Here is a 22,057-nt window from a genome sequence, read left to right on the forward strand (position 1 = left end):
GGAGGCTGAGACAGGAGAATTGCTTGAACCTGGGAGGCCGAGGTTGCAGTGAGCTGAGATTGCACCACTGCACTCCAGCCTTGGTGACAGAGACTCAGTCTCAAAAAAAAAGAAAAAGGCCAGGTGCCATGGCTCATGCCTGTAATCCCAGCACGTTGGGAGGCCGAGGGGGGCGGATCACAAGGTCAGGAGATTGAGACCATCCTGGTTAACACTGTGAAACCCCGTCCGTACTAAAAATACAAAAAAATTAGCCGGGTGTGGTGGCAGGCGCCTGTAGTCCCAGCTACTCCGGAGGCTGAGGCAGGAGAAAGGCATGGACCCGGGAGGCGGAGCTTGCAGTGAGCCGAGATCACACCACTGCACTCCAGCCTGGGTGACAGAGCAAGACTCCGTCTCAAAATAATAATAATAATAATAATAATAAAATTGAGGTGAAATTCACATAACATAAAATTAACTACTTTATAGTGAAAATTAAAGGAATTTAATTCATTTAAATGTTGTGAAACCATCACCTCATGTAGTTCTAAAATATTTTAACCACCCCAAATTAAAACCCACACCCATGAACCAGTTACTTCCAATTCCCCAATCCATAAGGCTACTTCCTTCCTTTTTATGGCTGATTCGTATTCCATTGTAGGGGTATACTATATTTTTATCTAGTTTTTGAAATTTACCGAATTTGGGTTGTTTCCACTTTGGGCCTATTATGAACAATACTGCTATGAGCATTTGTGTACAAGTTCTTGTGTAGACGTGTTTTGAGTTCTCTAGGAGTAGAATTGCTGGATCGTATGGGAACTCCGTTGATCTTTTTGAGGAAGTCCCACACTGTTTTACAAAGTGGTTGAACCGTTTTACATCTCCATTAACAATGTTTGAAGGCTTCAATTTCACCAATATATGTTATCTGTCCCGCTTGTTATAAATTATAGCCATCATAGTGGGAGTGAAATAGTATCTCATTATGGTTTTGATTTATATTTTCCTAATGCCTAATGACTTTGAACATGTTTTTATATGCCTGCTGGCCTTTTGTACATCTTTGGAGAAATGTCTTTTCAAATTATTTGACCATTTTTAATTGGATTGTTTGTGGTTTTGCTGTTGAGCTTTAATAATTCTTTATATATTCTGGATACTGAATCCTTATCAGATACCTGATTTGCAAATGTTTCCTCCCATTCTGTGGGTAGTCTTTTCACTTTCTTGATAATGTCCTTTGATGTAAAAATGTTTTTAATTTTGAGAAAGCTCAGTTTATCTATTTTGTCTTTGGTTGCTTGTGTTTTGGAGTCATATCTAATAATCCATTGTCAAATCCAAGGTCATGACGATTACTCCCATGTTTACTTTTAAGAGTTTTATGATTTTAACTCTTATATTCAGATTGTTGATCCATTTTTAGTTGATTTTTGCATATGGTGTATGTTAAGGGTCCAACTTCATTCTTTTGCATGTGGATAACCACTTGTCCCAGCACCACTTGTTGAAGAGACGATTTGTTCCTCAATTGAGTGCTCTTGGCAGCTTTCTCAAAAATCAGTTGATTATGGATTTATAGATTTAGTTCTGGACTCTCAATTTTATTCTGGTCTATGTATCTATCTCTATGCTGGTACCACATTCTTTTGATTACTGTAGCTTTATAGCAAGTTTAGAAATTGGAATGTGTGAGTCCATCATTTTCGTACTTCTTTATCCATATTGTTTTGTGTATTCATGGCCACTAACAACTCTATATAAATTTGAGAGTCAGCTTTTCCATTTCTGCGAAAAGGCCATTGGAATGTTGATAGAGTTGGCATTGAATCTGTAGATCACTTTGGAAGTACTGCCATCTTAACAATATTAAGTATTCCAATCTGTGACCACAAAATGTCTTTACATTTATTAATGCCTTCTTTAATTTATTTCGGTAATGTTTTGTAATTTTCAGTTTACAAGTCTTTAACTTCCTTGGTTACATTTATTTTTAGATATTTTATTCTTTTGTATGCTATTGCAAATGGAATGGTTTCCTTTTTCTTTTCAACTTGTACATTGGTGGTGTATAGAAACACGGCTGATTTTTACCTGTTTGTCTCGTACCTGTAAAGTTACGAAATTCATTTATTAGCTCTAGTAAGTTTTTTGTGGACTTTTTGGATATTCTAGATATAGAATCATGTTATCTGTAAATAGAGAGAGTTTTACTTTTTACTTTCCGATTTTCATGCCATTTATTTCTTCTTATTGCTTAATTGCTCTTGCTAAAACTTCCAGCACAATATTGAATAGCAGTGATGAAAGCAGGCATCCATGTTTTAGAGGAAGCTTTCGGTTTTTCAACATTGGTTATAATGTTAGCTGTTCATCAGCTCTTCATCATGTTAAGTAAGATTCATTCTGTTCCTCGATTGCTGAGTGATTTTATTATGACAGGGTTTTAGATTTTGTCAGATGCGTTTTTTGTATCAATTGAGATATGAAATTGTTTCCCTTTGTGTATTATGTTGACTGATTTTCTTACGTTGAACCATCTTTAGATTAATGGGATGAACTCCACTTTACAGTCGTTGCGTATAATCCTTGTAATATGCTGTTGCATTTGGTTTGCTAGTATTTTGCAGGATAATTTTGTATCTATATTCATAAACGATATTGGTCTGCAGTTTTCTTGTGGTGTCTTTTTCTGCCCTTGGGATCAGGTTACTACTGAACTCCTAGAATGAGTTAAGAAGTATTGTTGCTGAAGATTTTGAGAAAGATTGATGTTAATTCTTCTTTAAAAATTTGGTAGAAATTACCAGTGAAGCCATCTGTTCCTAGACCTTTTTTTTGTTGAAACATTTTATTTTTATTGTTTTATTTTTTTATTTTTTACTTTAAAAAAGTTCTGGGATACATGTGCAGAACGTGCAGGTTTGTTACATAGACATACATGTGCCATGGTGGTTTGCTGCAACTATCAACCTGTCAACTAGGTTTTAAGCGGTATTTGTCAGAACGCTCTCCCTCCCCTTTCCCCCCACCCCCCGACAGGCACTGGTGTGTGATGCTCCCCTCCCTGTGTCCATGTCTTCTCATTGTTCAACTCCCACTTAAGAGTGAGGACATGCGGTGTTTAGTTTTCTGTCCCTGTGTTAGTTTGCTGAGGATGATCGTTCCCAACCTCATCCATGTCTCTGAAAAGGACATGAACTCATTCTTTTTTATGGTTGCATAGTATTCCATGGTGTCTATGTGCCACATTTTCTTTATCCAGTCTATCATTGATGGGCATTTGGGTTGGTTCCAAGTCTTTGCTATTGTAAATAGTGCTGCAATAAGCATACATGTGCATGTGTCTTCATAGTAGAATGACTTATAAACCTTTGGGTATATACCCAGTAATGAGATTGCTGGGTCAAATGGTATTTCTGGTTCTAGATCCTTGAGGAATTGCCACACTGTCTTCCACATGGTTGGACTAATTTATACTCCCACCAACAGTGTAAAAGTGTTTCTGTTTCTTCACGTCCTCACCAGCATCTGTTGTTTCCATACTTTGTAATGATTGCCATTCTAACTGGCGTGAGATGGTATCTCATTGTGGTTTTTATTTGCATTCTCTAGTGACCAGTGATGTTGAGCTTTTTTTTCATATATTTGTTGGCCTCATAAATTTCTTCTTTTGAGAAGTGTCTGTTCATGTCCTTCACCCACATTTAGTGGGGTTGTTTATTTATTTCTTATAAATTTGTTTAACCTCCTTGTAGATTCTGGTTATTAGACCTTTGTCAGATGGATAGATTGCAAAAATTTTATCCCATTCTGTGGGTTGCCTCTTCACTCTGATGATAGTTTCTTTTGCTGAGCAGAAGCTCTTTACTTTAATTAGATCCCATTTCTCAACTTTGGCTTTTGTTGCCATTGCTTTTGGTGTTTTCATCATGAAGTCTTTGCCCATGCCTATGTCCTGAATAGTATTGCCTAGGTGTTCTTCTAGGGTTTTGATGGTTTTAAGTCTTTAATCCATCTTGAGTTAACTTTTGTATAAGGTGTAAGGAAGGGGTCCAGTTTCTGTTTCCTGCATATGGCTAGCCAGTTTTCCCAACACCATTTATTAAATAGAGAATCCTTTCCCCACTGCTTGTTTGTCAATGATCAGATGGTTGTAGATGTGGGGTGTTATTTCTGAGGCCTCTGCTCTGTTCCATTGGTCTATATATCTGTTTTGGTACCAGTACTATGCTGTTTTGGTTACTGTAGTCTTGTAGTATAGTTTGAAGTCAGGTAGTGTGATGCCTCCAGCTTTGTTCTTTTTGCTTAGGATTGTCTTGGCTACACAGGCTCTTTTTTGGTTCCACATGAAATTTAAAGTAGTATTTTCTAGTTCTGTGAAGAAAGCCAATGGTATCTTGATGGGAGTACCATTGAATCTATAAACTACTTTGGGCAGTATGGCCATTTTCATGATACTGATTCTTCCTATCCATGAGCATGGAATTTCTTTTTCCATTTGTTTGTGTCATCTCTTATTTCCTTGAGCAATGGTTTGTAGTTCTCCTTGAAGAGGTCCTTCATGTTCCTTGTAAGTTGTATTCCTAAATATTTTATTTTCTTTGCAGCAATTGTGAATTGGAGTTCACTCATGATTTGGCTCTCTGCTTGTTTATTATTGGTGTATAGGAATGCATGTTATTTTTGCTCATTGATTTTGTATCCTGAGACTTTGCTGAAGTTGTTTATCAGCTTAAGGAGTTTTGGGGCTGAGATGATGGGGTTTTCTAAATATATACAATCATGTGGTCTGCAAACAGAGACAATTTGACTTCCTCTCTTCCTATTTGAATACCCTTTATTTCTTTCTCTGGCATGATTGCTTTGGCCAGAACTTCCAATACTATGTTGAATAGGAGTGGCGAGAAAGGGCATCCTTGTCTTGTGCCGGTTTTCAAAGGGAATGCTTCCAGCTATTGTCCATTCAGTATGATGTTGGCTATGGGTTTGTCATAAATAGCTCTTATTATTTTGTGGTGCTGAGAAGAATGTATATTCTGTTGATTTGGGGTAGAGTCTTCTATAGATGTCTGTTAGGTCTGCTTGGTCCAGAGCTGAGTTCAAGTCTTGAATATCCTTGTTAATGTTCTGTCTCATTGTTCTGTCTAATATTGACAGTGGGTTATTAAAGTCTCCCACTATTATTGTGTGAGAATCTGTCTTTTTGTAGGTCTCTAAGAATTTGTTTTATGAATCTGGGTGCTCCTGTATTGGGTGCATATGTATTTAGGAAAGTTAGCTCTTCTTTTTGCATTGATTGATCCCCTTTACCATTATGTAATGCCCTTCTTTGTCTTTTTTGTTTATATTTGTTTTATCAGAGACTAGGATTCCAACCCCTGCTTTTTTATTTTTTATTTATTTATTTATTTTTTGCTTTCCATTTGCTTGGTAAAATTTCTCCATCCCTTTATTTTGAGACTGTGTATGTCTTTGCATGTGAGATGGGTCTCCTGAATACAGGACATCAGTGGATCTTGGCTCCGTCCAATTTGCCAGTCTGTGTATTTTAATTGGGACATTTAGCCCATTTACATTTAAGGTTAATATTGTTATGTGTGAATTTGATCCTGTCATCATGATGCTAGCTGTTTATTTTGCACATTAGTTGATGCAGTTTCTTCATAGTGTAATTGGTCTTTATATTTTGGCGTGTTTTTGCAGTGGCTGGTACTGGTTTTTCTTTTCCATAGTTAGTGCTTCCTTCAGGTACTCTTGTAAGGCAGGCCTGGTGGTGACAAAAATCCCTTAGCATTTGCATGTCTGTAAGTATTTTATTTCTCCTTCGCTTATGAAGCTTAGTTTGGCTGGATATGAAATTCTGGGTTGAAAATTTTTTTCTTTAAGAATGTTAAATATTGGCCCCCACTCTATTCTGCTTCTAGGGTTTCTGCAGAGAGACCTGCTGTTAGTCTGATGGGCTTCCCTTTGTAGGTAACCTGACCTTTCTGTCTCGCTGCCCTTAACATTTTTTACATTTTTTCCTTCATTTTAACCTTGGTGAATCTGATGATTATGTGTCTTGGGGTTGCTCTTCTCGAGGAGTATCTTTGTGGTGTCCTCTCTATTTTCTGAATTTGAATGTTGGCCTGTCTTGCTAGGTTGGGGAAAGTTCTCCTGGATAATATCCTGAAGTGTTTTCCAACTTTGTTCCATTCTCCCTGTCACTTTCAAGGATCCCAATCAAACGTAGGTTTTGTCTTTTCACATAGTCCCATATTTCTTGGAGGCTTTGTTCATTCCTTTTCAATCTTTTTTCTCTAATCTTGTCTTCATGCCATATTTCATTAAGTTGATCTTCAATCTCTGATATCCTTTCTTCTTCTTGATTGATTTGGCTATTGATACTTGTGTATGCTTCACGAAGTTCTCGTGTTGTGTTTTTGAGCTCCATCAGTTCATGTACGTTCTTCTCTAAACTGTTTATTCTAGTTAGCAGTTCCTGTAACCTTTTGTCAAGGTTCTTAGCTTCCTTACATTAGGTTAGAACATGCTCCTTTAGCTCAGAGGAGTTTGTTATTACCCACCTTCTGAAGCCTACTTCTGTCAATTCATCAAACTCATTCTCTGTCCAGTTTTGTGCCCTTGCCAGAGAGGAGTTGTGATCATTTGGAGGTGAAGAGGCATTCTGGTTTTTGGAATTTTCAGCATTTTTGCACTGTTTTTTTTTTCTCATCTTTGTTGATTTATCTACCTTTGATCTTTGAGACTGAAGACCTTTGGATGGGATTTCTGTGTGGGTGTTCTTTTTGCTGATGTTGATGTTACTGCTTCCGGTTTGTTAGTTTTTCTTCTAATAGTCAGGCCCCACTGCTGCAGGTCTGCTGTAGTTTGCTGGAGGTTCACCCCAGACCCTGTTTTCCTGGGTATCACCTGTGGAGGCTGCAGAACAGCAAAGATTGCTTTCTGCTCCTTCCTCTGGAAGCTTTGTCTCAGAGGGGCACCAGCCTGATGCCAGCCAGAGCTCTCTCCTGTGTGAGGCACCTCTCAACCCCTGTTGGGAGGCCTCTCCCAGTCAGGAGCCACAGGGATCAGGGACCCACTTGAGGATGCAGTCTGTCCCTTAGCAGAGCTCGAGTGCTGTGCTTGTAGAATCCTCCTTGTCAGGGTCCACTGCTCTCTTCAGAGGCGGCAGGTAGGAACGTTTAAGTCTGCTGAAGCTGCGCCAACAGCTGCCCCTTTCCTCGGGTGCTCTGTCCCAGCGAGATGGGAGTTGTATCTATAAGCCCCTGACTGGGGTTGCTGCCTTTCTTGCAGAGATGCCCTGCTCAGCGAAGAGCAATCTAGAGAGGCTGTCTGGCCACAGCTGCTTTGCCGCACTATTTTGAGTTCCACCCAGTCCTTAGCACAGTCAGGGGAAAGCTGCCTACTCAAGCCTCAGTAATGGTGGATGCCCCTCCCCACACCAAGCTCAATCGTCCCAGGTTGATTTCAGACTGCTGTGCTGGCAGGGAGAATTTCAAGTCAGTCTTTCTTAGCTTGCTGGGTTCTGTGGGAGTTGGACCCACTGGCTTGGCTCCCTGGCTTTAGTCCCCTTTCCAGGGGAGTGAAAGGTTCTGTCTCACTGGGGTTCCAAGTGCCACTGGGCTAAGAAAAAAAAAAAAAAACAAAACTCCTGCAGCTAGCTCCATGTCTGTCTGAACAGCTGCCAGTTTTGTGCTTGAAACCCAGGACCCTGGTGGTGTAGGCACATGAGGGAATCTCCTGGTCTGCGGACTGCAAAAACCATAGGAAAAGCATAGTATCTGGGCCAGATAGCACAGTCCGTCATAACTTCACTTGGCTGGAAAAGGGAGGCCTCCGCTCCTTGCACTTCCCAGGTAAGGCAACACCCCACTCTGCTTCTACTCACCCTCCATGGGCTTCACCCACTGCCTAACCAGTCCCAATGAGATGAACAGTGTACCTCAATTGGAAATGCAGAAATCCCCCACCTTCTGCATTGGTCTTGCTGGGAGCTGCAGACCAGAGCTGTTCCTTTTCAACCATCTTGCCAGCAGATGCCCCTGTTTTTGCATTTTTATATTGATATATCATAGTTGTATGTATTTTTGGAGTACACGTGATATTTTAATATGTATACACAATGTGTAGTGATCAAATCCAGGTAATTGAGATATCCGTTACCTCAAAAATTTATCTTTGTGTTGGGAACATTCCAATTCTTTTCTTCTAGCTACTTTGAAATATAAAACAAATTATTGTTAACTATAATTTCTCTATTGCAAGGGAGATTTCGTTTAGTGTTTCAATCTCTTTACTTTTTATAAGTATTCTTTGAAAAGTCTTCCCTCCTTAACCTCCCTTCACAAAGTACTACCTTTTCGTTCCCTCTTTTCAGAAATGACTTTCTCTCATACATGGCTTTCCTCCCTCATCTCTCCCAAGGTCTTCTTTTCAGTATCTCCATCACATGGGACTAACCTTCTTCACCGCACCACTCAAAGTACTAACCTCCATCATCTCCTCTCTTAAAACTTTTCTACCCCTAACCTCACTTGCTAACCTCCCGTACTTCACTACACAAATTTCCTCAGTCACTTCCCTTCACAAAAGTCTTTCCTTGCTCATTTCCCCTCACGAAAGCCTTTCTTTACTCACCTTCCATCACAGAGTCCTACCCTCCTGCATGTTCACTCACAAATGCCTTCCTTTATTTCCCTCTAAAGGCTTCTTATCACAATTCTTCTGACAAAGTGCTTCCTTTTCTCACCTCAGTCATGAAGGCCTTTAATTCCTCAACTCTCCACTAAAATTCCTTGTCTTCCTTCACAAAGACCTTCCTCCCTCATCTCTTCTCACAAGGGCCTTTCTTCTCTCACCTCCCTCATGAAATTATAACCCCCTTCATCTCCTCTTCATAGTCCTTTCTTCTCTCACCAATACATTCCCTGTCTCACCTTTGCTTATATAGTTCTAACCTCCCTTATCTCTCCTCACAAAGGTATACCCTCCTTCTTCTCCTCTACCAGAATCTTCTTTCCATGCTCTCCCCTAACAAAATTCTAACCCCTTTCGCCTCCCCTCACAAAGACCTTACCTTCTTTTATGGTTGCCTTTCCTGCTTTCTTTACCCGAACAGTTGACTTCCCTCCCTGCTCAAAGGCCTTCTTCCCTCAAGTCCCCTCACAAAACCCTAACTTCCTCATCTACTTTCCCAAAAAACTTCCCTCCTTCACTTATCACAAAGGCCTTCCCTTTTTTACCCTCACAAATGCCTTCCCTCCTTCATCACCATTCCAAAAGTTTTTCTTGTCCTTCAGTCAAGGTCCTTTCATTTCTCACCTCCCCACAATGACTTTCCTTTGCCCACTTCACAGGCCTTCTCTCAAAAGCTTTTCATTCCTTATCTCACAGAGCCCTTTTCTCCTCTCTCTTAAAGTCTTCAGTCCCTTACTTCCCTTCTTTTACCTTATATCATCCTCTCCCTCTCTAAGCTACCTTCACTAAGGCCTTGCCTCTCTCCCTCAAATTCCTTCCCCTATCTCTTTATTTACCCTCCTCCAGGCCTTTACTCACTCCCCTTCAGAAGCCTACTTTCAGCTCTCCAAAAGTTCTTCTCCTCACTCAGGTTTTCCTTCCTTTACCATCCAAAGGCACTTTCCAATTCTTCCCCAAAAGCCTCCTTTTCTTCCTTCTACTTAATGATCTTTCTGCCTCATGTGCCTCTCTCAAAGTCTTTCCCTCCTCCTCCAGATTCTCCCAACCTGAACTGCTTTTCCTTTTCCTACACCCTTCTTTCCTTCCATAACCTTCCTAAGTCTCAGATGGTTTTCTCAAAACAGCTTTCTCTGTATTACCCACAATAGCATGCCTTTTCTCCCAGCCCCCTCACAAATGTATGTCATGTTCTCATCTGCACAAAGGCCTTAGATTTCCCACAGTCTCCTGCCTTTGAGCTCCAGACCCAAGCCCAAAGACTTCAGCATCCCCACATCTAATCTCAATGGCTTCTTTCTCCATGCTCTCCCTAGAGGTTTTCCATCTTCTCAACCAAGGTCCACCCACAGTCAAAGAGGGAGGTAAAGATTGGGCAATGGCATCACAGCTAAAAAGAATGGAGACTTCTATACACTATGTCACAACTACGTGGGTTTATAGGTTTTTGTGAGGAATGAAATTCGAAGTTAAATAAAATATATGCTGTGTCTTATCAATTATTTGAAATAAGTTAGAAAATATGATTTCTGTTCTTTGAAAAAATGTTAAGATATTTTTAATGATCATTTACAAATCATAGTATTACCACAAATTATTCAGGTTTATTTCTACTATTTATCTAAAACACCAAAGTAATTCTGAATTACTGAATTTGTAATAGTACAATACTAAAAGTCTTCTTATCCTCTAAAAAAGTAAGCTGAAAAACAAAACTATAAACTGTATATTTTTTCTTAGTCAGTGAGTTCTTCATTTTCTATTTCTATTTTGAGTAGAACTCCCACAACAAAAAAGAATACTGTCTAATTCAGTGTGATTTCTTTATTTCCAGGAGTACTTTTTCCATTATAGGTCTAACATGTTTTCTCCTAAAATAATCCATGATTCATTCTTTATATTGTTAGATTTCCCAGATTCTCAGGAGGTAATATGTGACTGTATGAATTAAATTTAATTTGCATTTAAAATTATTTCACTTAATTAACATAACAAAATGCACTGTGTTATGGGGTGAATCGTGTCCCCTCACCAAAAACAGTTGCAATTTTAACCCCAATACCTTATTTGTGATCTTATTTGGAGATAAGGTCTTCATAGAGATAATCAAGTTAAAATGAGGTCATCTGGAGTGTATTTTAATTCACTATGAATGGTGTCCTTATAAAAAAGGGGAAACTTGGACACAGAGACAGACACCTATGCAGGAAAGACTATTTCAATCTGCAAGCCAAGGAGAGGACTTTCCTCACAATCCTCAGAAGGAAACAGCCCTACTAACACCTTGATTTTGGACTTCTAGCCTCCAGAGGTGTGAAACAATAAATTTCTGTTTTAAGTCACCCAGTTTATGGTATGTTGTTACAACAGCCCTAGAAAACTAATATACATCAGAAGGTAAAATAATTGTCCATGGTCCTGTAGAATTATGGCGAAAGCAAAACATATGGTTCTGACATTAAAATTCCCTTTTTCGTTTCTAGACAGACCCCAGTGAGTTCTCTTACATTTAATGCTACTGAGAGGAATCGAAGTTGAGTTACCTGAGGTAACTCTGGGATATCCCTCCAGTTTGTATTGTCATTTGCATTCCCAAGCCACATTGCCTTTCCGGTTATATTTATGCAAAAGACATACAGACCAGTGGCATACAGGATGAGGAGAGAAGCAAATTGGGGACTGGGAGTTTGATCCCACCAATTATCTGTAACCTATTCAGTCAGTCCTAACTGCTCATCCTTTTTAGGGAAATTTAAAAAACGAGAAATAAAGATGGGCCAGTAGGTAATATTTTCAAATTGCCTTAGCTCCATGGACAAATCCCAGTAACTAGTTTCTGTATCATTTTATTAGAATACCTTATTTATCTAATATCCTTGCGGAGTGAATGAGGCATTACACATAGAAAGTCTGGCTGCCTGCCATGTACCTAATTGAGCACAAGGCTAACTTTTGCTTTAACCCCGTGTACATGTGGTGTAGTTGGAGGAGCCCTAAGCTAGGAATCAGGAGATCTAGGTTGCCCTGATTGTTCACATTAACTTGCTGTGTGACCTTTGATGAGTCATTTTACTTCTTCAGGCTGTAGCTATCTTGTTGAAAAAATGAAGAAATTTCACTAGGTAAGCATTTCTTCTGTTCACTCCTTTCAAGCTAGGAGCCCTAAGCTAGGAATTAGGAGATCTAGGTTGCCCTGATTGTTCACACTAACTTGCTGTGGACCTTTGATGAGTCATTTTACCTCTTTAGGCTTCAGTTATCTTGTCGAAAAAATGAAGAAATTTCACTAAGTGGGCATTTCTCCTTTCAGTCAGAATGCTTGGTTATCTTGATGATACCAGTCATTCATAATTCCCTTTAGGCTACCTTACTTTTTTACATTAATATATTTATTTAAAAAGGGAACTGTACCATAGTTATAAATGGAAAGTTGACCATATTTGCTATTAATAACATTATTAATAAAAATAAATATCCTTAAAACAAAGTAATGATATTAAATTTAAAATTGTAAGCAATAAAAATAAACAATGAAAGTCACGTAACAAACTATTTGTTTTGCATTGTATTAAACACTTCACATGTGACATCATTTAATCCTTATAACACTTCAAAATAAATATCACCATTTTGCAGATGAGTAAACTGAGGCAACGAGAAGTTTACTGACATGCTCAAGTTCACCAGCTAGTATGTGGCAGAGCCAGGATGCAAACTCAGGTCTGTTTGAGGCCAACACCCAGAAAGACAGTGGCATAGGTAGACCCTGAACTTGAAGCCCCAGTAAAATCCTTTAGATACTGATACAGTTAGCCACTGCTCTTTCTGTCTCCCCACCCTGTCATTCAGTTTCTCATCTATTAGACCTCACACCAGAGTGGGCGGGTGGGGCGGGAGGGGCAACATAATTTGTAAAATGAAAATACAAGATCTCTCATTCAAAATTTATGGATTTCAAAATGGTGATAGCAAAACATTAAACCAAGCATGGAGCTCCCCAAGTGTGGGGCCCTGTTTGACTGCACAAGTCACATATAGATGAAACTCTCTGTCTGCACTGAGTCTGGTGTTTCTTTTCTGTTGAAATGTAGTTAGATTTTTAGTCTTTCATTTGTAACAGGGAAATTTAAAAATAAAAATTCTTTGTGACAAGGAAATGTAATTGGTTCTTTACTATTTTCTACTACCAATTTAAAAGGCTGACTCCTAATCTTTTATTTGCTGAACATGCTAATGAGTGTAAAGATGCAAATTAGAGGCCAAGAGGATGAAATTATTCTTCATATGAAAAAAAATAGAGGAGGGGAAAAAGGCCAGAGGCTGTTTGGGTAGAGAGGAAGACCTGAGAAAAAGGCTTGTGTGCTGGCTGATGGGAGACTTTGGAGAGAGTTAAAGAGGAAAAGGAGACAATCGTCCCAGGGAAGAAAGAACAGGGATGAAAGTTTATAAAGCCTAAGCAAAAAGAATAAAGCTGGAGGCATCACACTACCTGACTTCAAACTATACTACAAGGCTCCAGTAACCAAAACAACGTGGTACTGGTACCAAAACAGACATATAGACCAATGGAACAGAGCAGAGGCCTCAGAAGTAATGCCACACATCTACAACCATCTGATCTTTGACAAACCTGTCAAAAACAAGCAATGGAGAAAGGATTCCCTATTTAATAAATAGTGCTGGAAAAACTGGGTAGCCATATGCAGGAAACAGAAACTGGACACTTTCTTTACACCCTATACAAAAATTAACTCAAGATGGATTAAAGACTTAAATGTAAGACCTAAAACCATACAAACCCTAGAAGAAAACCTAGACAGTTCCATTCAGGACATAGGCATGAGCAGAGACTTCATGACTAAAACACCAAAAGCAATGGCAACAAAAGCCAAAATTGACAAATGGGATCTAATTACACTAAAGAGCTTCTGCTCAGCAAAAGAAACTCTCATCAGAGTGAACAGGCAACCTATAGAATGGGAGAAAATTTTTGCAATCTATCCATCTGACAAAAGGTTACTATCCAGAATCTACAAAGAACTTAAACAAATTTACAAGAAAAAAAAAAAAAAACAAACATCAAAAAGTGGGCAAAGGATATGAACAGACACTTCTCAAAAGGAGACATGTATGTGGCCAACAAACATATGAATAAAAGCTCATCATCACTGGTCATTAGAGAAATGCAAATAAAAACCACAATGAGATACCATCTCACGCCAGTTAGAATGGCAATCATTAAAATGTATGGAAACAACAGATGCTGGAGAGGATGTGGAGAAATAAGAACGCTTTTACACTGTTGGTGGGACTGTAAACTAGTTCAACCATTGTGGAAGACAGTGTGGCAATTCCTCAAGGATCTAGAACCAGCAATACCATTTGACCCAGCAATCTCATTACTGGGTATATACCCAAAGGATTATAAATCATTCTACTATAAGGACACATGCACATGTATGTTTATTGCAGCACTATTTACAATAGCAAAGACTTGGAACCAACCCAAATGCACATCAATGATAGACTGGATAAAGAAAATGTGGCATATATACACCATGGAATACTATGCAGCCATAAAAAAAATGAGTTCATGTCCTTTTCAGGGACATGGATGAGGCTGGAAACCATCATTCTCAGTAAACTAACACAGGAACAGAAAACTAAACACTGCATGTTCTCACTCATAAGTAGGAGTTGAACAATGAGAACATATGGACACAGAGAGAGGAACATCACACACGAAAGCGTGTGATGTCAGGAGGTCAGGGGCTAGAGGAGGGATAGCATTAGGAGAATTACCTAATGTAGATGATGGGTTGATGGGTGCAGCAAACCACCATGGCCCGTGTATATCTATGTAACAAACCTGCACATTCTGCACATGTATCCCAGAACTCAAAGTATTAAAAAAAACAAAGTTTATAAAGATTTGCCATATGACAAGTCATGTCAGTCGTGTTTGATGTCATGGTAGGTTTGATATTTTACTCATATTTTTTTCTTCTACACTTTCAAATAAACTCATAGCAAACATTAATATATTTATAAATATTCATCTATGTTCTACCTAAAATTCTTATGTACTACTAGTGATAGACTATGCTTTGAGACATACTGCTCAAGTTAGTTTAAAAATAATTGTCTTTCAGAGTATGGAAGAAATCAGAGGTGGAGGGCAGGGTATAATATATTCTAGACTTATGGTTGAGACTGCCACTGATGTTGCTTATCTGAGTTAAGATGTTTAATTGTCACTTTCATTTCAAATGCCCATTGTAATGACCGAAAGAGCTATAAAGGGTGAAAAACTGGAGAACCTAGAATGGTTCCATCTGTCATCTATATGCCAGAAACTTGGAGGGTTCTCTGAAAGATAAAAACATGACGGAGAGAAATCACAGCAACTTGTGTTTCATGTGAAGCCAACGGCAAGCCTGTCCAGCAGGGACTGGGGGCTAGGGCACTCTGAGTTGGGGACTCTAAGTTGAGGGATTAATATTCTACAGGAACTCCAGAGAACGCATAACTTGCTGAATGTAACTTAGAATGGAGACTCGGGCCTCGGTGTGCTACTGTCAGCCAACACTTACTTCGGATGGTGTGCTGAATCAAGTGGCAACAAGGACAGCAAATTGATGAAGGGGGACACTGAGCAAACAAACAGAAATATGGAACAAAGGTCTTGTCAAGGTCTCTTCCATCTGTAGCTCCCTTCTCATGTCATGTGGGACAGGGTTCTCTGATCTGGCAAAGTGTGCCTAACAATATTAATCTCATTTCTTGTCCTTGTGCTGGAAGCACTCTCCCAGGCCCTTTGTTCAGCCAGCTACTTCTAGCCTTTTTTTTTTTTCCCCACTTAATTATCATCTACTCAGAGAGACTGGCTCCCATTTAAAGTAGCCCTCTCCTTTATTCTGTATCAGTATCCACTTTCTTCATAGCACTGATTACAATTTGTAATTATTTAATTTGTTAGTTGACTTACTTTTTGTCTGTCTTCTCCACTGCACTGTAGTAAGCTCCATGAAGGCAGGTATCTTGTCTGACTTGTTCACTGATATATCCTCAAAGCATAGAATATAGTAGGTGTTCAGTAATGAGTAAGCATTAGTAGAAAACAAGCAGGAAAAAATGGATTATTTTTAATATTGCCAAGGTATAATATATAGTGAAGATAAAATTGTCATGATTGAATATGCATTGTCGGAGTATATGAAACAAATAGTTTTAGAAATTTAAGTAGAAATCATCAAAACCACAGTCATGGTGAGGTACTTTAATATTTATCTTTTAGTCCTTGACAAAAAAAATAAACATACAAAGCATTTGTATAATATAATTTAGCTTGATTTAACAGTTATAATAGAGTTCATTGTGAGAGTACACATTCAAATGTGTGTGTATGGAAGTTGCTCTCATTAAAATGAGAAAGAAGATATTATCATTGATATAAAGGAGTTTTAAATATTACAGTGAGTAGTCTTAAGGGCAGCCAGAGAGAAAGGTCGGGTTACCCACAAAAGGAAGCCCATCAGACTAACAGTAGATCTCTCGGCAGAAACTCTAAAAGCCAGAAGAGAGTGGGGGCCAATATTCAACATTCTTAAAGATAAGAATATTCAACCAAGAATTTCATATCCAGCCAAACTAAGTTTCATAAGTGAAGGAGAAATAAAATCCTTTACAGACAAGCGAATGCTTAGAGATTTTGTCACCACCAGGCCTGCCCTACAAGAGATCCCGAAGGAAGCACTAAACATGGAAAGGAACAACCGGTACCAGTCATTGCAAAAACATGCCAAAATGTAAAGACCATCGATGCTAGGAAGAAACTGCATCAACTAACGAGCAAAATAACCAGCTAATATCACAATGACAGGATCAAGTTCATACATAACAATATTAACCTTAAATGTAAATGGACTAAATGGTCCAATTAAAAGACACAGACTGGCAAATTGGATAAAGAGTCAAGACCCATCAGTTTGCTATATTCAGGAGACCCATCTCACATGCAGAGACACACATGGGCTCAAAATAAAAGATGGAGGAAGATCTACCAAGCAAATGGAAAACAAAAATAGGCAGGGGTTGCAATCCTAGTCTCTGATAAAACAGACTTTAAACCAACAAAGATCAAAAGAGACAAAGAAGGCCATTACATAATGGTAAAGGGATCAATTCAACAAGAAGAGCTAACTATCCTAAATATATATGCACCCAATACAGGAGCACCCAGATTCATAGAGCAAGTCCTTAGAGACTTACAAAGAGACTTAGACTCCCATACAATAATAATGAGAGACTTTAACACCCCGCTGTCCATTAGACAGATCAACGAGACAAAAAGTTAACAAGGATATCTAGGAATTGAACTCAACTCTGCACCAAGAAGACCTAATAGACATCTACAGAACTCTCCACCCCAAATCAACAGAATATACATTCTTCTCAGCACCACATCACACTTATTCCAAAATTGACCACATAGTTGGAAGTAAAGCACTCCTCAGCAAATGTAAAAGAACAGAAATTATAACAAACTGTCTCTCAGATCACAGTGCAATCAAACTAGAACTCAGGACTAAGAAACTCAGTCAAAATCGCTGAACTACATGGAAACTGAACAACCTGCTCCTGAATGACTACTGGGTACATAACGAAATGAAGGCAGAAATCAAGATGTTATTTGAAACCAATGAGAACAAAGATACAACATACCAGAATCTCTGGGACACATTTAAAGCAGTGTGTAGTGGGAAATTTATAGCACTAAATGCCCACAAGAGAAAGCAGGGCAGATCTAAAATTGACAAATCCAAAGAACTAGAGAAGCAAGAGCAAACACATTCAAAAGCTAGCAGAAGGCAAGAAATAACTAAGATCAGAGCAGAACTGAAGGAAATAGAAACACAAAAAACCCTTCAAAAAATCAGTGAATCCAGGAGCTGTTTTTTTGAGACGATCAGCAAAATTGATAGACCGCTAGCAAGACTAATAAAGAAGAAAAGAGAGAAGAATCAAATAGATGTAATAAAAAATGATAAAGGAGGTATCACCACCGACCCCAGAGAAATACAAACTGCCATCAGAGAATACTGTAAACACCTCTATGCAAATAAACTAGAAAATCTAGAAGAAATGGATAAATTCCATACTAATAATTGCTTTGTAAATAGATGATTTCCTAGCAAAATAAAAATAACAAAATTAACTGTGACCATGAAGTAAAAGATAAAGAACTACCCCTCTCCAAAAAATAAAGACTCAGACTTTTTCTGGATGAGTTTTCCCAAACATTTAATGGATCAAATCATTCCTACATTGTTTCATCTGTTTTAGTCTAGAAAAAACAACAGGAAGCTTCCTAGGTTATTTTAAGAAGCAGGTATAACTCTCATGCCAAAATTTACAAATGTAGCACACAAAAGAAAACTAAAGACACACTTCACTTAGGAATGTAGGAATGTTGAATCATGAATCCTATATAAAACATTAGCACTTGTGGACTTTGCTCAGGAATGCAAGAATATTTTAATATTGGCAAATATATTAATAGTATTCAATAATTAATAGGCAGGGGGAAAGATCATCATGGCAGTAAATATTAAAAGGATTTGATAGAACCCCAGTTCTATCCCTGATTCAAAATGAAACAAAATAATAACAGAAAATTTGTAGAAAACTACAACTAGAGAAATACATCCTTAATTTAATAAAGGGTATCTATCTTACACCAGCAGCCAACATGATACTTAATTATGAAATACTAGCACATTCCCATTAAAGTCAGGAAAGATTCAAGAACGTCCATTGTTATGGTTGTTAATCAACATAGTTTAAACATTTCTAGGCAATGCAGTGAAAGAAGAAAAATAATTCAGCTGTTAATATTGTACAGAAGGGAGAAAAAGTCATCTATATTTAGTGATAATATGATTGTCTATCTGGAATGACACTGAAGAACAATGAGAACTAATGAGAGTTAACTAAGGTAGTAAGAAAATACATGTATAAAAATCAATAGCTCTCTTACATACCATCAATCCACTAGAAAATGTGGTGAAATGGATTATATTCACAAAACAACAAAATATATATGATGCCTGGGAATAAATGTACTAAGAAAAGTGCAGAGCCTATCTGAATACAATGATAAACCTTATTCAGGGACATAAAAAGAGACTTGAATGGAGAAACAAAACTACTTAGGTGAAAAAATTTTGTAACATTATCAGTTCTCTCCAAATGAGTCCACATTTAATTGAATTCATGCCTAGCACACGGGACACACAATAAATGATTTTTGAATGAATGATAAATAAGTGAACATAATTACCATAAAATTTAGAAATTGTTTTTGGCTTGACAAAATGATTTTAAGGTTCATCTAAAAAATTCTCAGAGCTGAAAATAAAATTTGATAATAGAGACAATCAAAAGATTACCAGATCAGTTATTAAAACATAATGACATAAGATAGGCCAGGTGCTGTGGCTTATGGAGGCCAAGATAGGTGGATCACCTGGGATCAGGAGTTTGATACCAGCCTGGGAAACATGGTGAAATCCTGTCTCTACTAAAAATACAAAAATTAGTTGAGCATGTTGGCGCATGCCTGTAATCGCAGCTACTTGGGAGACCGAGGCACAAGAATCACTTGAACTAGGGAGGCGGAGGTTGCAGTGAGCTGAGGTTGCACCATTGCACTCCATCTTGGGCAACAGAGCGAGACTCTGTTTCAAAAAAAAAAATAATAAGAAAAGATAAAATAAACAATAACATTAGTATTGGCACATGAATAGATAGATTTGTGGAACAGAATAGAAAGTCAAGAAGCAGATCTATGATTATGTAAGGATTTAGAATATGATGACTTTATCATAAGTATAATAGAAAAGGATGGATTTAATAAAGGGCCTTAGGACTGCTGGAAAAATTGTATCCCTACTCCATAACACACTGCAAAAAATATACTCCAGGTGTATTAAATATTTAAATTTAAAAAGTACAACCATGAAAATGTTGTTAGTATTAGAGTATAGAATGCCTTTATAGAGGTAAAAATAATAAAGGAAGAGATTGATAGATTTAATTACATATAAAATTTTAAGTTTCTGAGCTTCCCAAACACCATAAAAAATGTAAGGATAACCAATTACCTTGAAAAAAATATTTTAAATATGTGGCAGATTAAGAGTTAAGTTCTCTACTGTGCAACACAATGCGAAAGATGTAAGCTCACTGATTATGAAAGTTGCAAATTAAAACAAAGGATATTTTGTTTCATTTTGGCCATCAAATTGGCAAATAATAAAAAAACAGAGAGGTTTGAGAAAACTAGCACTTGCCTGTACTACTGGTAGAAGTGTATTTTGGGGTAACTATGCTGGAGGGTAATTTGGACATATTCAAGCACCATGCCTTAAGAATTTATCTGAAGTAATTTTTCATGAATATTTGCAAATATATAAAGCTTCAACGATAATCATTGCAAGCTAATGATAATGTAATGATAATCATTGCAGTATTCTTTATAACATCAATAAATTTTAAACAACCTGAATGTCTTCTTATGGAGAAATTGCTAACTCAATTATAATAGAGCCATATAATAGAATTCTGTGACATTATTAAAGATAGTTTTGGGAAATATTTAATGCTATGGACAAATCTGTGTTATCCTCTTCTCTTATGTAGGAGGGAATTGTGTAAATAAGACTGAAAACCAGTTCCTTAAAATAGTGAGAAAGAAGGATAAGGAAGGTTTTACTGTATGTAAGGCCTTGATTTTTATCAATATATATGTAAGCCAACATATTTTCTAAGGTTTTCTGTGATGGGATCTGATTTAGTTGGAATACATACTGTTTTCAGCTCATCAATTGATTAGGCCTCTTAATACTGTTTGTCAGAGGCAAGTTTACTATTGTAAATCAGTTTACAACAATGGGATGTGTCAGCCTATAGCTTAAGCATTTGCAAATTTAACACTTTTTCAGTTTCACAACAAAATTGCATTCTGATTATTAATAATAAGTTGTTAGGAGATGAAAGTATATCTGTTAGCTATTTGACTTTCTATAATTAATTTAAGCAAAGGTAATTACTATTAAAGGGTCATTGAAAGTGATATATACTTTATATGTTGGGATTAATAATTTTACTTCTTCTTCAGGGCCCTCATATTTTGTGCTTCCAAGTGGGTATATCCTGCAAAACAGTGAAAACACTAATGGCCAATCTCTGGAAGAAGATTACGCATCGGAAGCTCTGCTGAATTTTTTCTTTCCAACAAGTAAGTTCTTGTTTGATTTTTTTCCCCCTCTAATGTTCTTGTTTTGAAAAGAGTAGTTAACTGTTTAGGAAGCAGTGTGGTGTATTGGCACTGGAGTGGGACAGAGCTGAGTTTGAATCCTGACTCTGCTCTTTGGCTTAGACAAGACAATCTCTCTGAACCTCAGTGCCCTCATCTTTGAAATGAAGATATTTACCACTAAGAATTATGAGGACGAACTGAGATAATATTTGTAAGGCATTTCATAAATGTATATTACTGTTTATAAAATACTTTTCCTTTGCAAATATCTAAATCTTTCACAATTTACCTGAATGACATTGCCTGAAATTTAGTCACTGACCCAGTATTGTGAAATTGATGTCTTCTGTGGCATTAGTGAGAGGGTACTGTGTGACTGATGTTATGGAATATGCCAGATGTTTCCCCATCTGTTTTAATGATAGAAATCCCAGGCTTCAAGTCCCACCGTCTTTTTGTGATTCTGTATATAATGTGTTTATCAAGCACATTATGACCCCTGAGAATTATTAACCACAAAGAAACATGTTTCATTTTGTATAGCATGTGGTGCCCTTTCAAGGAGAAGCTTCGTATAAATTGGAATATGTGAAGTACGAAGATAAAGCTGTTATGAAAAATCATGCAGAATTTATTCTAACAAAGTTTGATATACTCTATAAGCACAAAATTATATCTGTTTTTCATTTCCAGGCCTTACTACTGAATTCTTTAGTGAACTTGAAAAAATCTCTTTGTGTTTCTTTGTACTTGTTTCATTAAGTTTAAAATAGGCATCTACCAAGGCTGGTTCAACATTCGCAAATCAATAAACATAATCCAGCATATAAACAGAACCAAAGACAAGAACCACATGATTATCTCAATAGATGCAGAAAAGGCTTTTGACAAAATTCAACAGCCCTTCATGCTAAAAACGCTCAATAAATTCGGTATTGATGGAACGTACCTCAAAATAATAACAGCTATTTATGACAAACCCACAGCCAATATCATACTGAATGGGCAAAAACTGGAAAAATTCCCTTTGAAAACTGGCACAAGACA

At 37.5% G+C, this 22,057-nt stretch overlaps 1 protein-coding gene across 1 annotated transcript in view; it reads left to right on the top strand.

The window, feature by feature from the left end:
• FMR1NB (FMR1 neighbor) overlaps positions 1-22,057 on the top strand; it is a 42,324-nt gene that overhangs the window by 1,141 nt on the left and 19,126 nt on the right. The window contains exon 2 of the mRNA XM_015128352.2: positions 20,870-20,989. Within this exon, the coding sequence (XP_014983838.1) occupies positions 20,870-20,989 (120 nt within the window). The remainder of the gene's footprint in view (positions 1-20,869; positions 20,990-22,057) is intronic.

This window comes from Macaca mulatta, chromosome X (genome assembly GCF_049350105.2).
Source record: "Macaca mulatta isolate MMU2019108-1 chromosome X, T2T-MMU8v2.0, whole genome shotgun sequence".
NCBI classification, from domain to species: Eukaryota; Metazoa; Chordata; class Mammalia; order Primates; family Cercopithecidae; genus Macaca; species Macaca mulatta.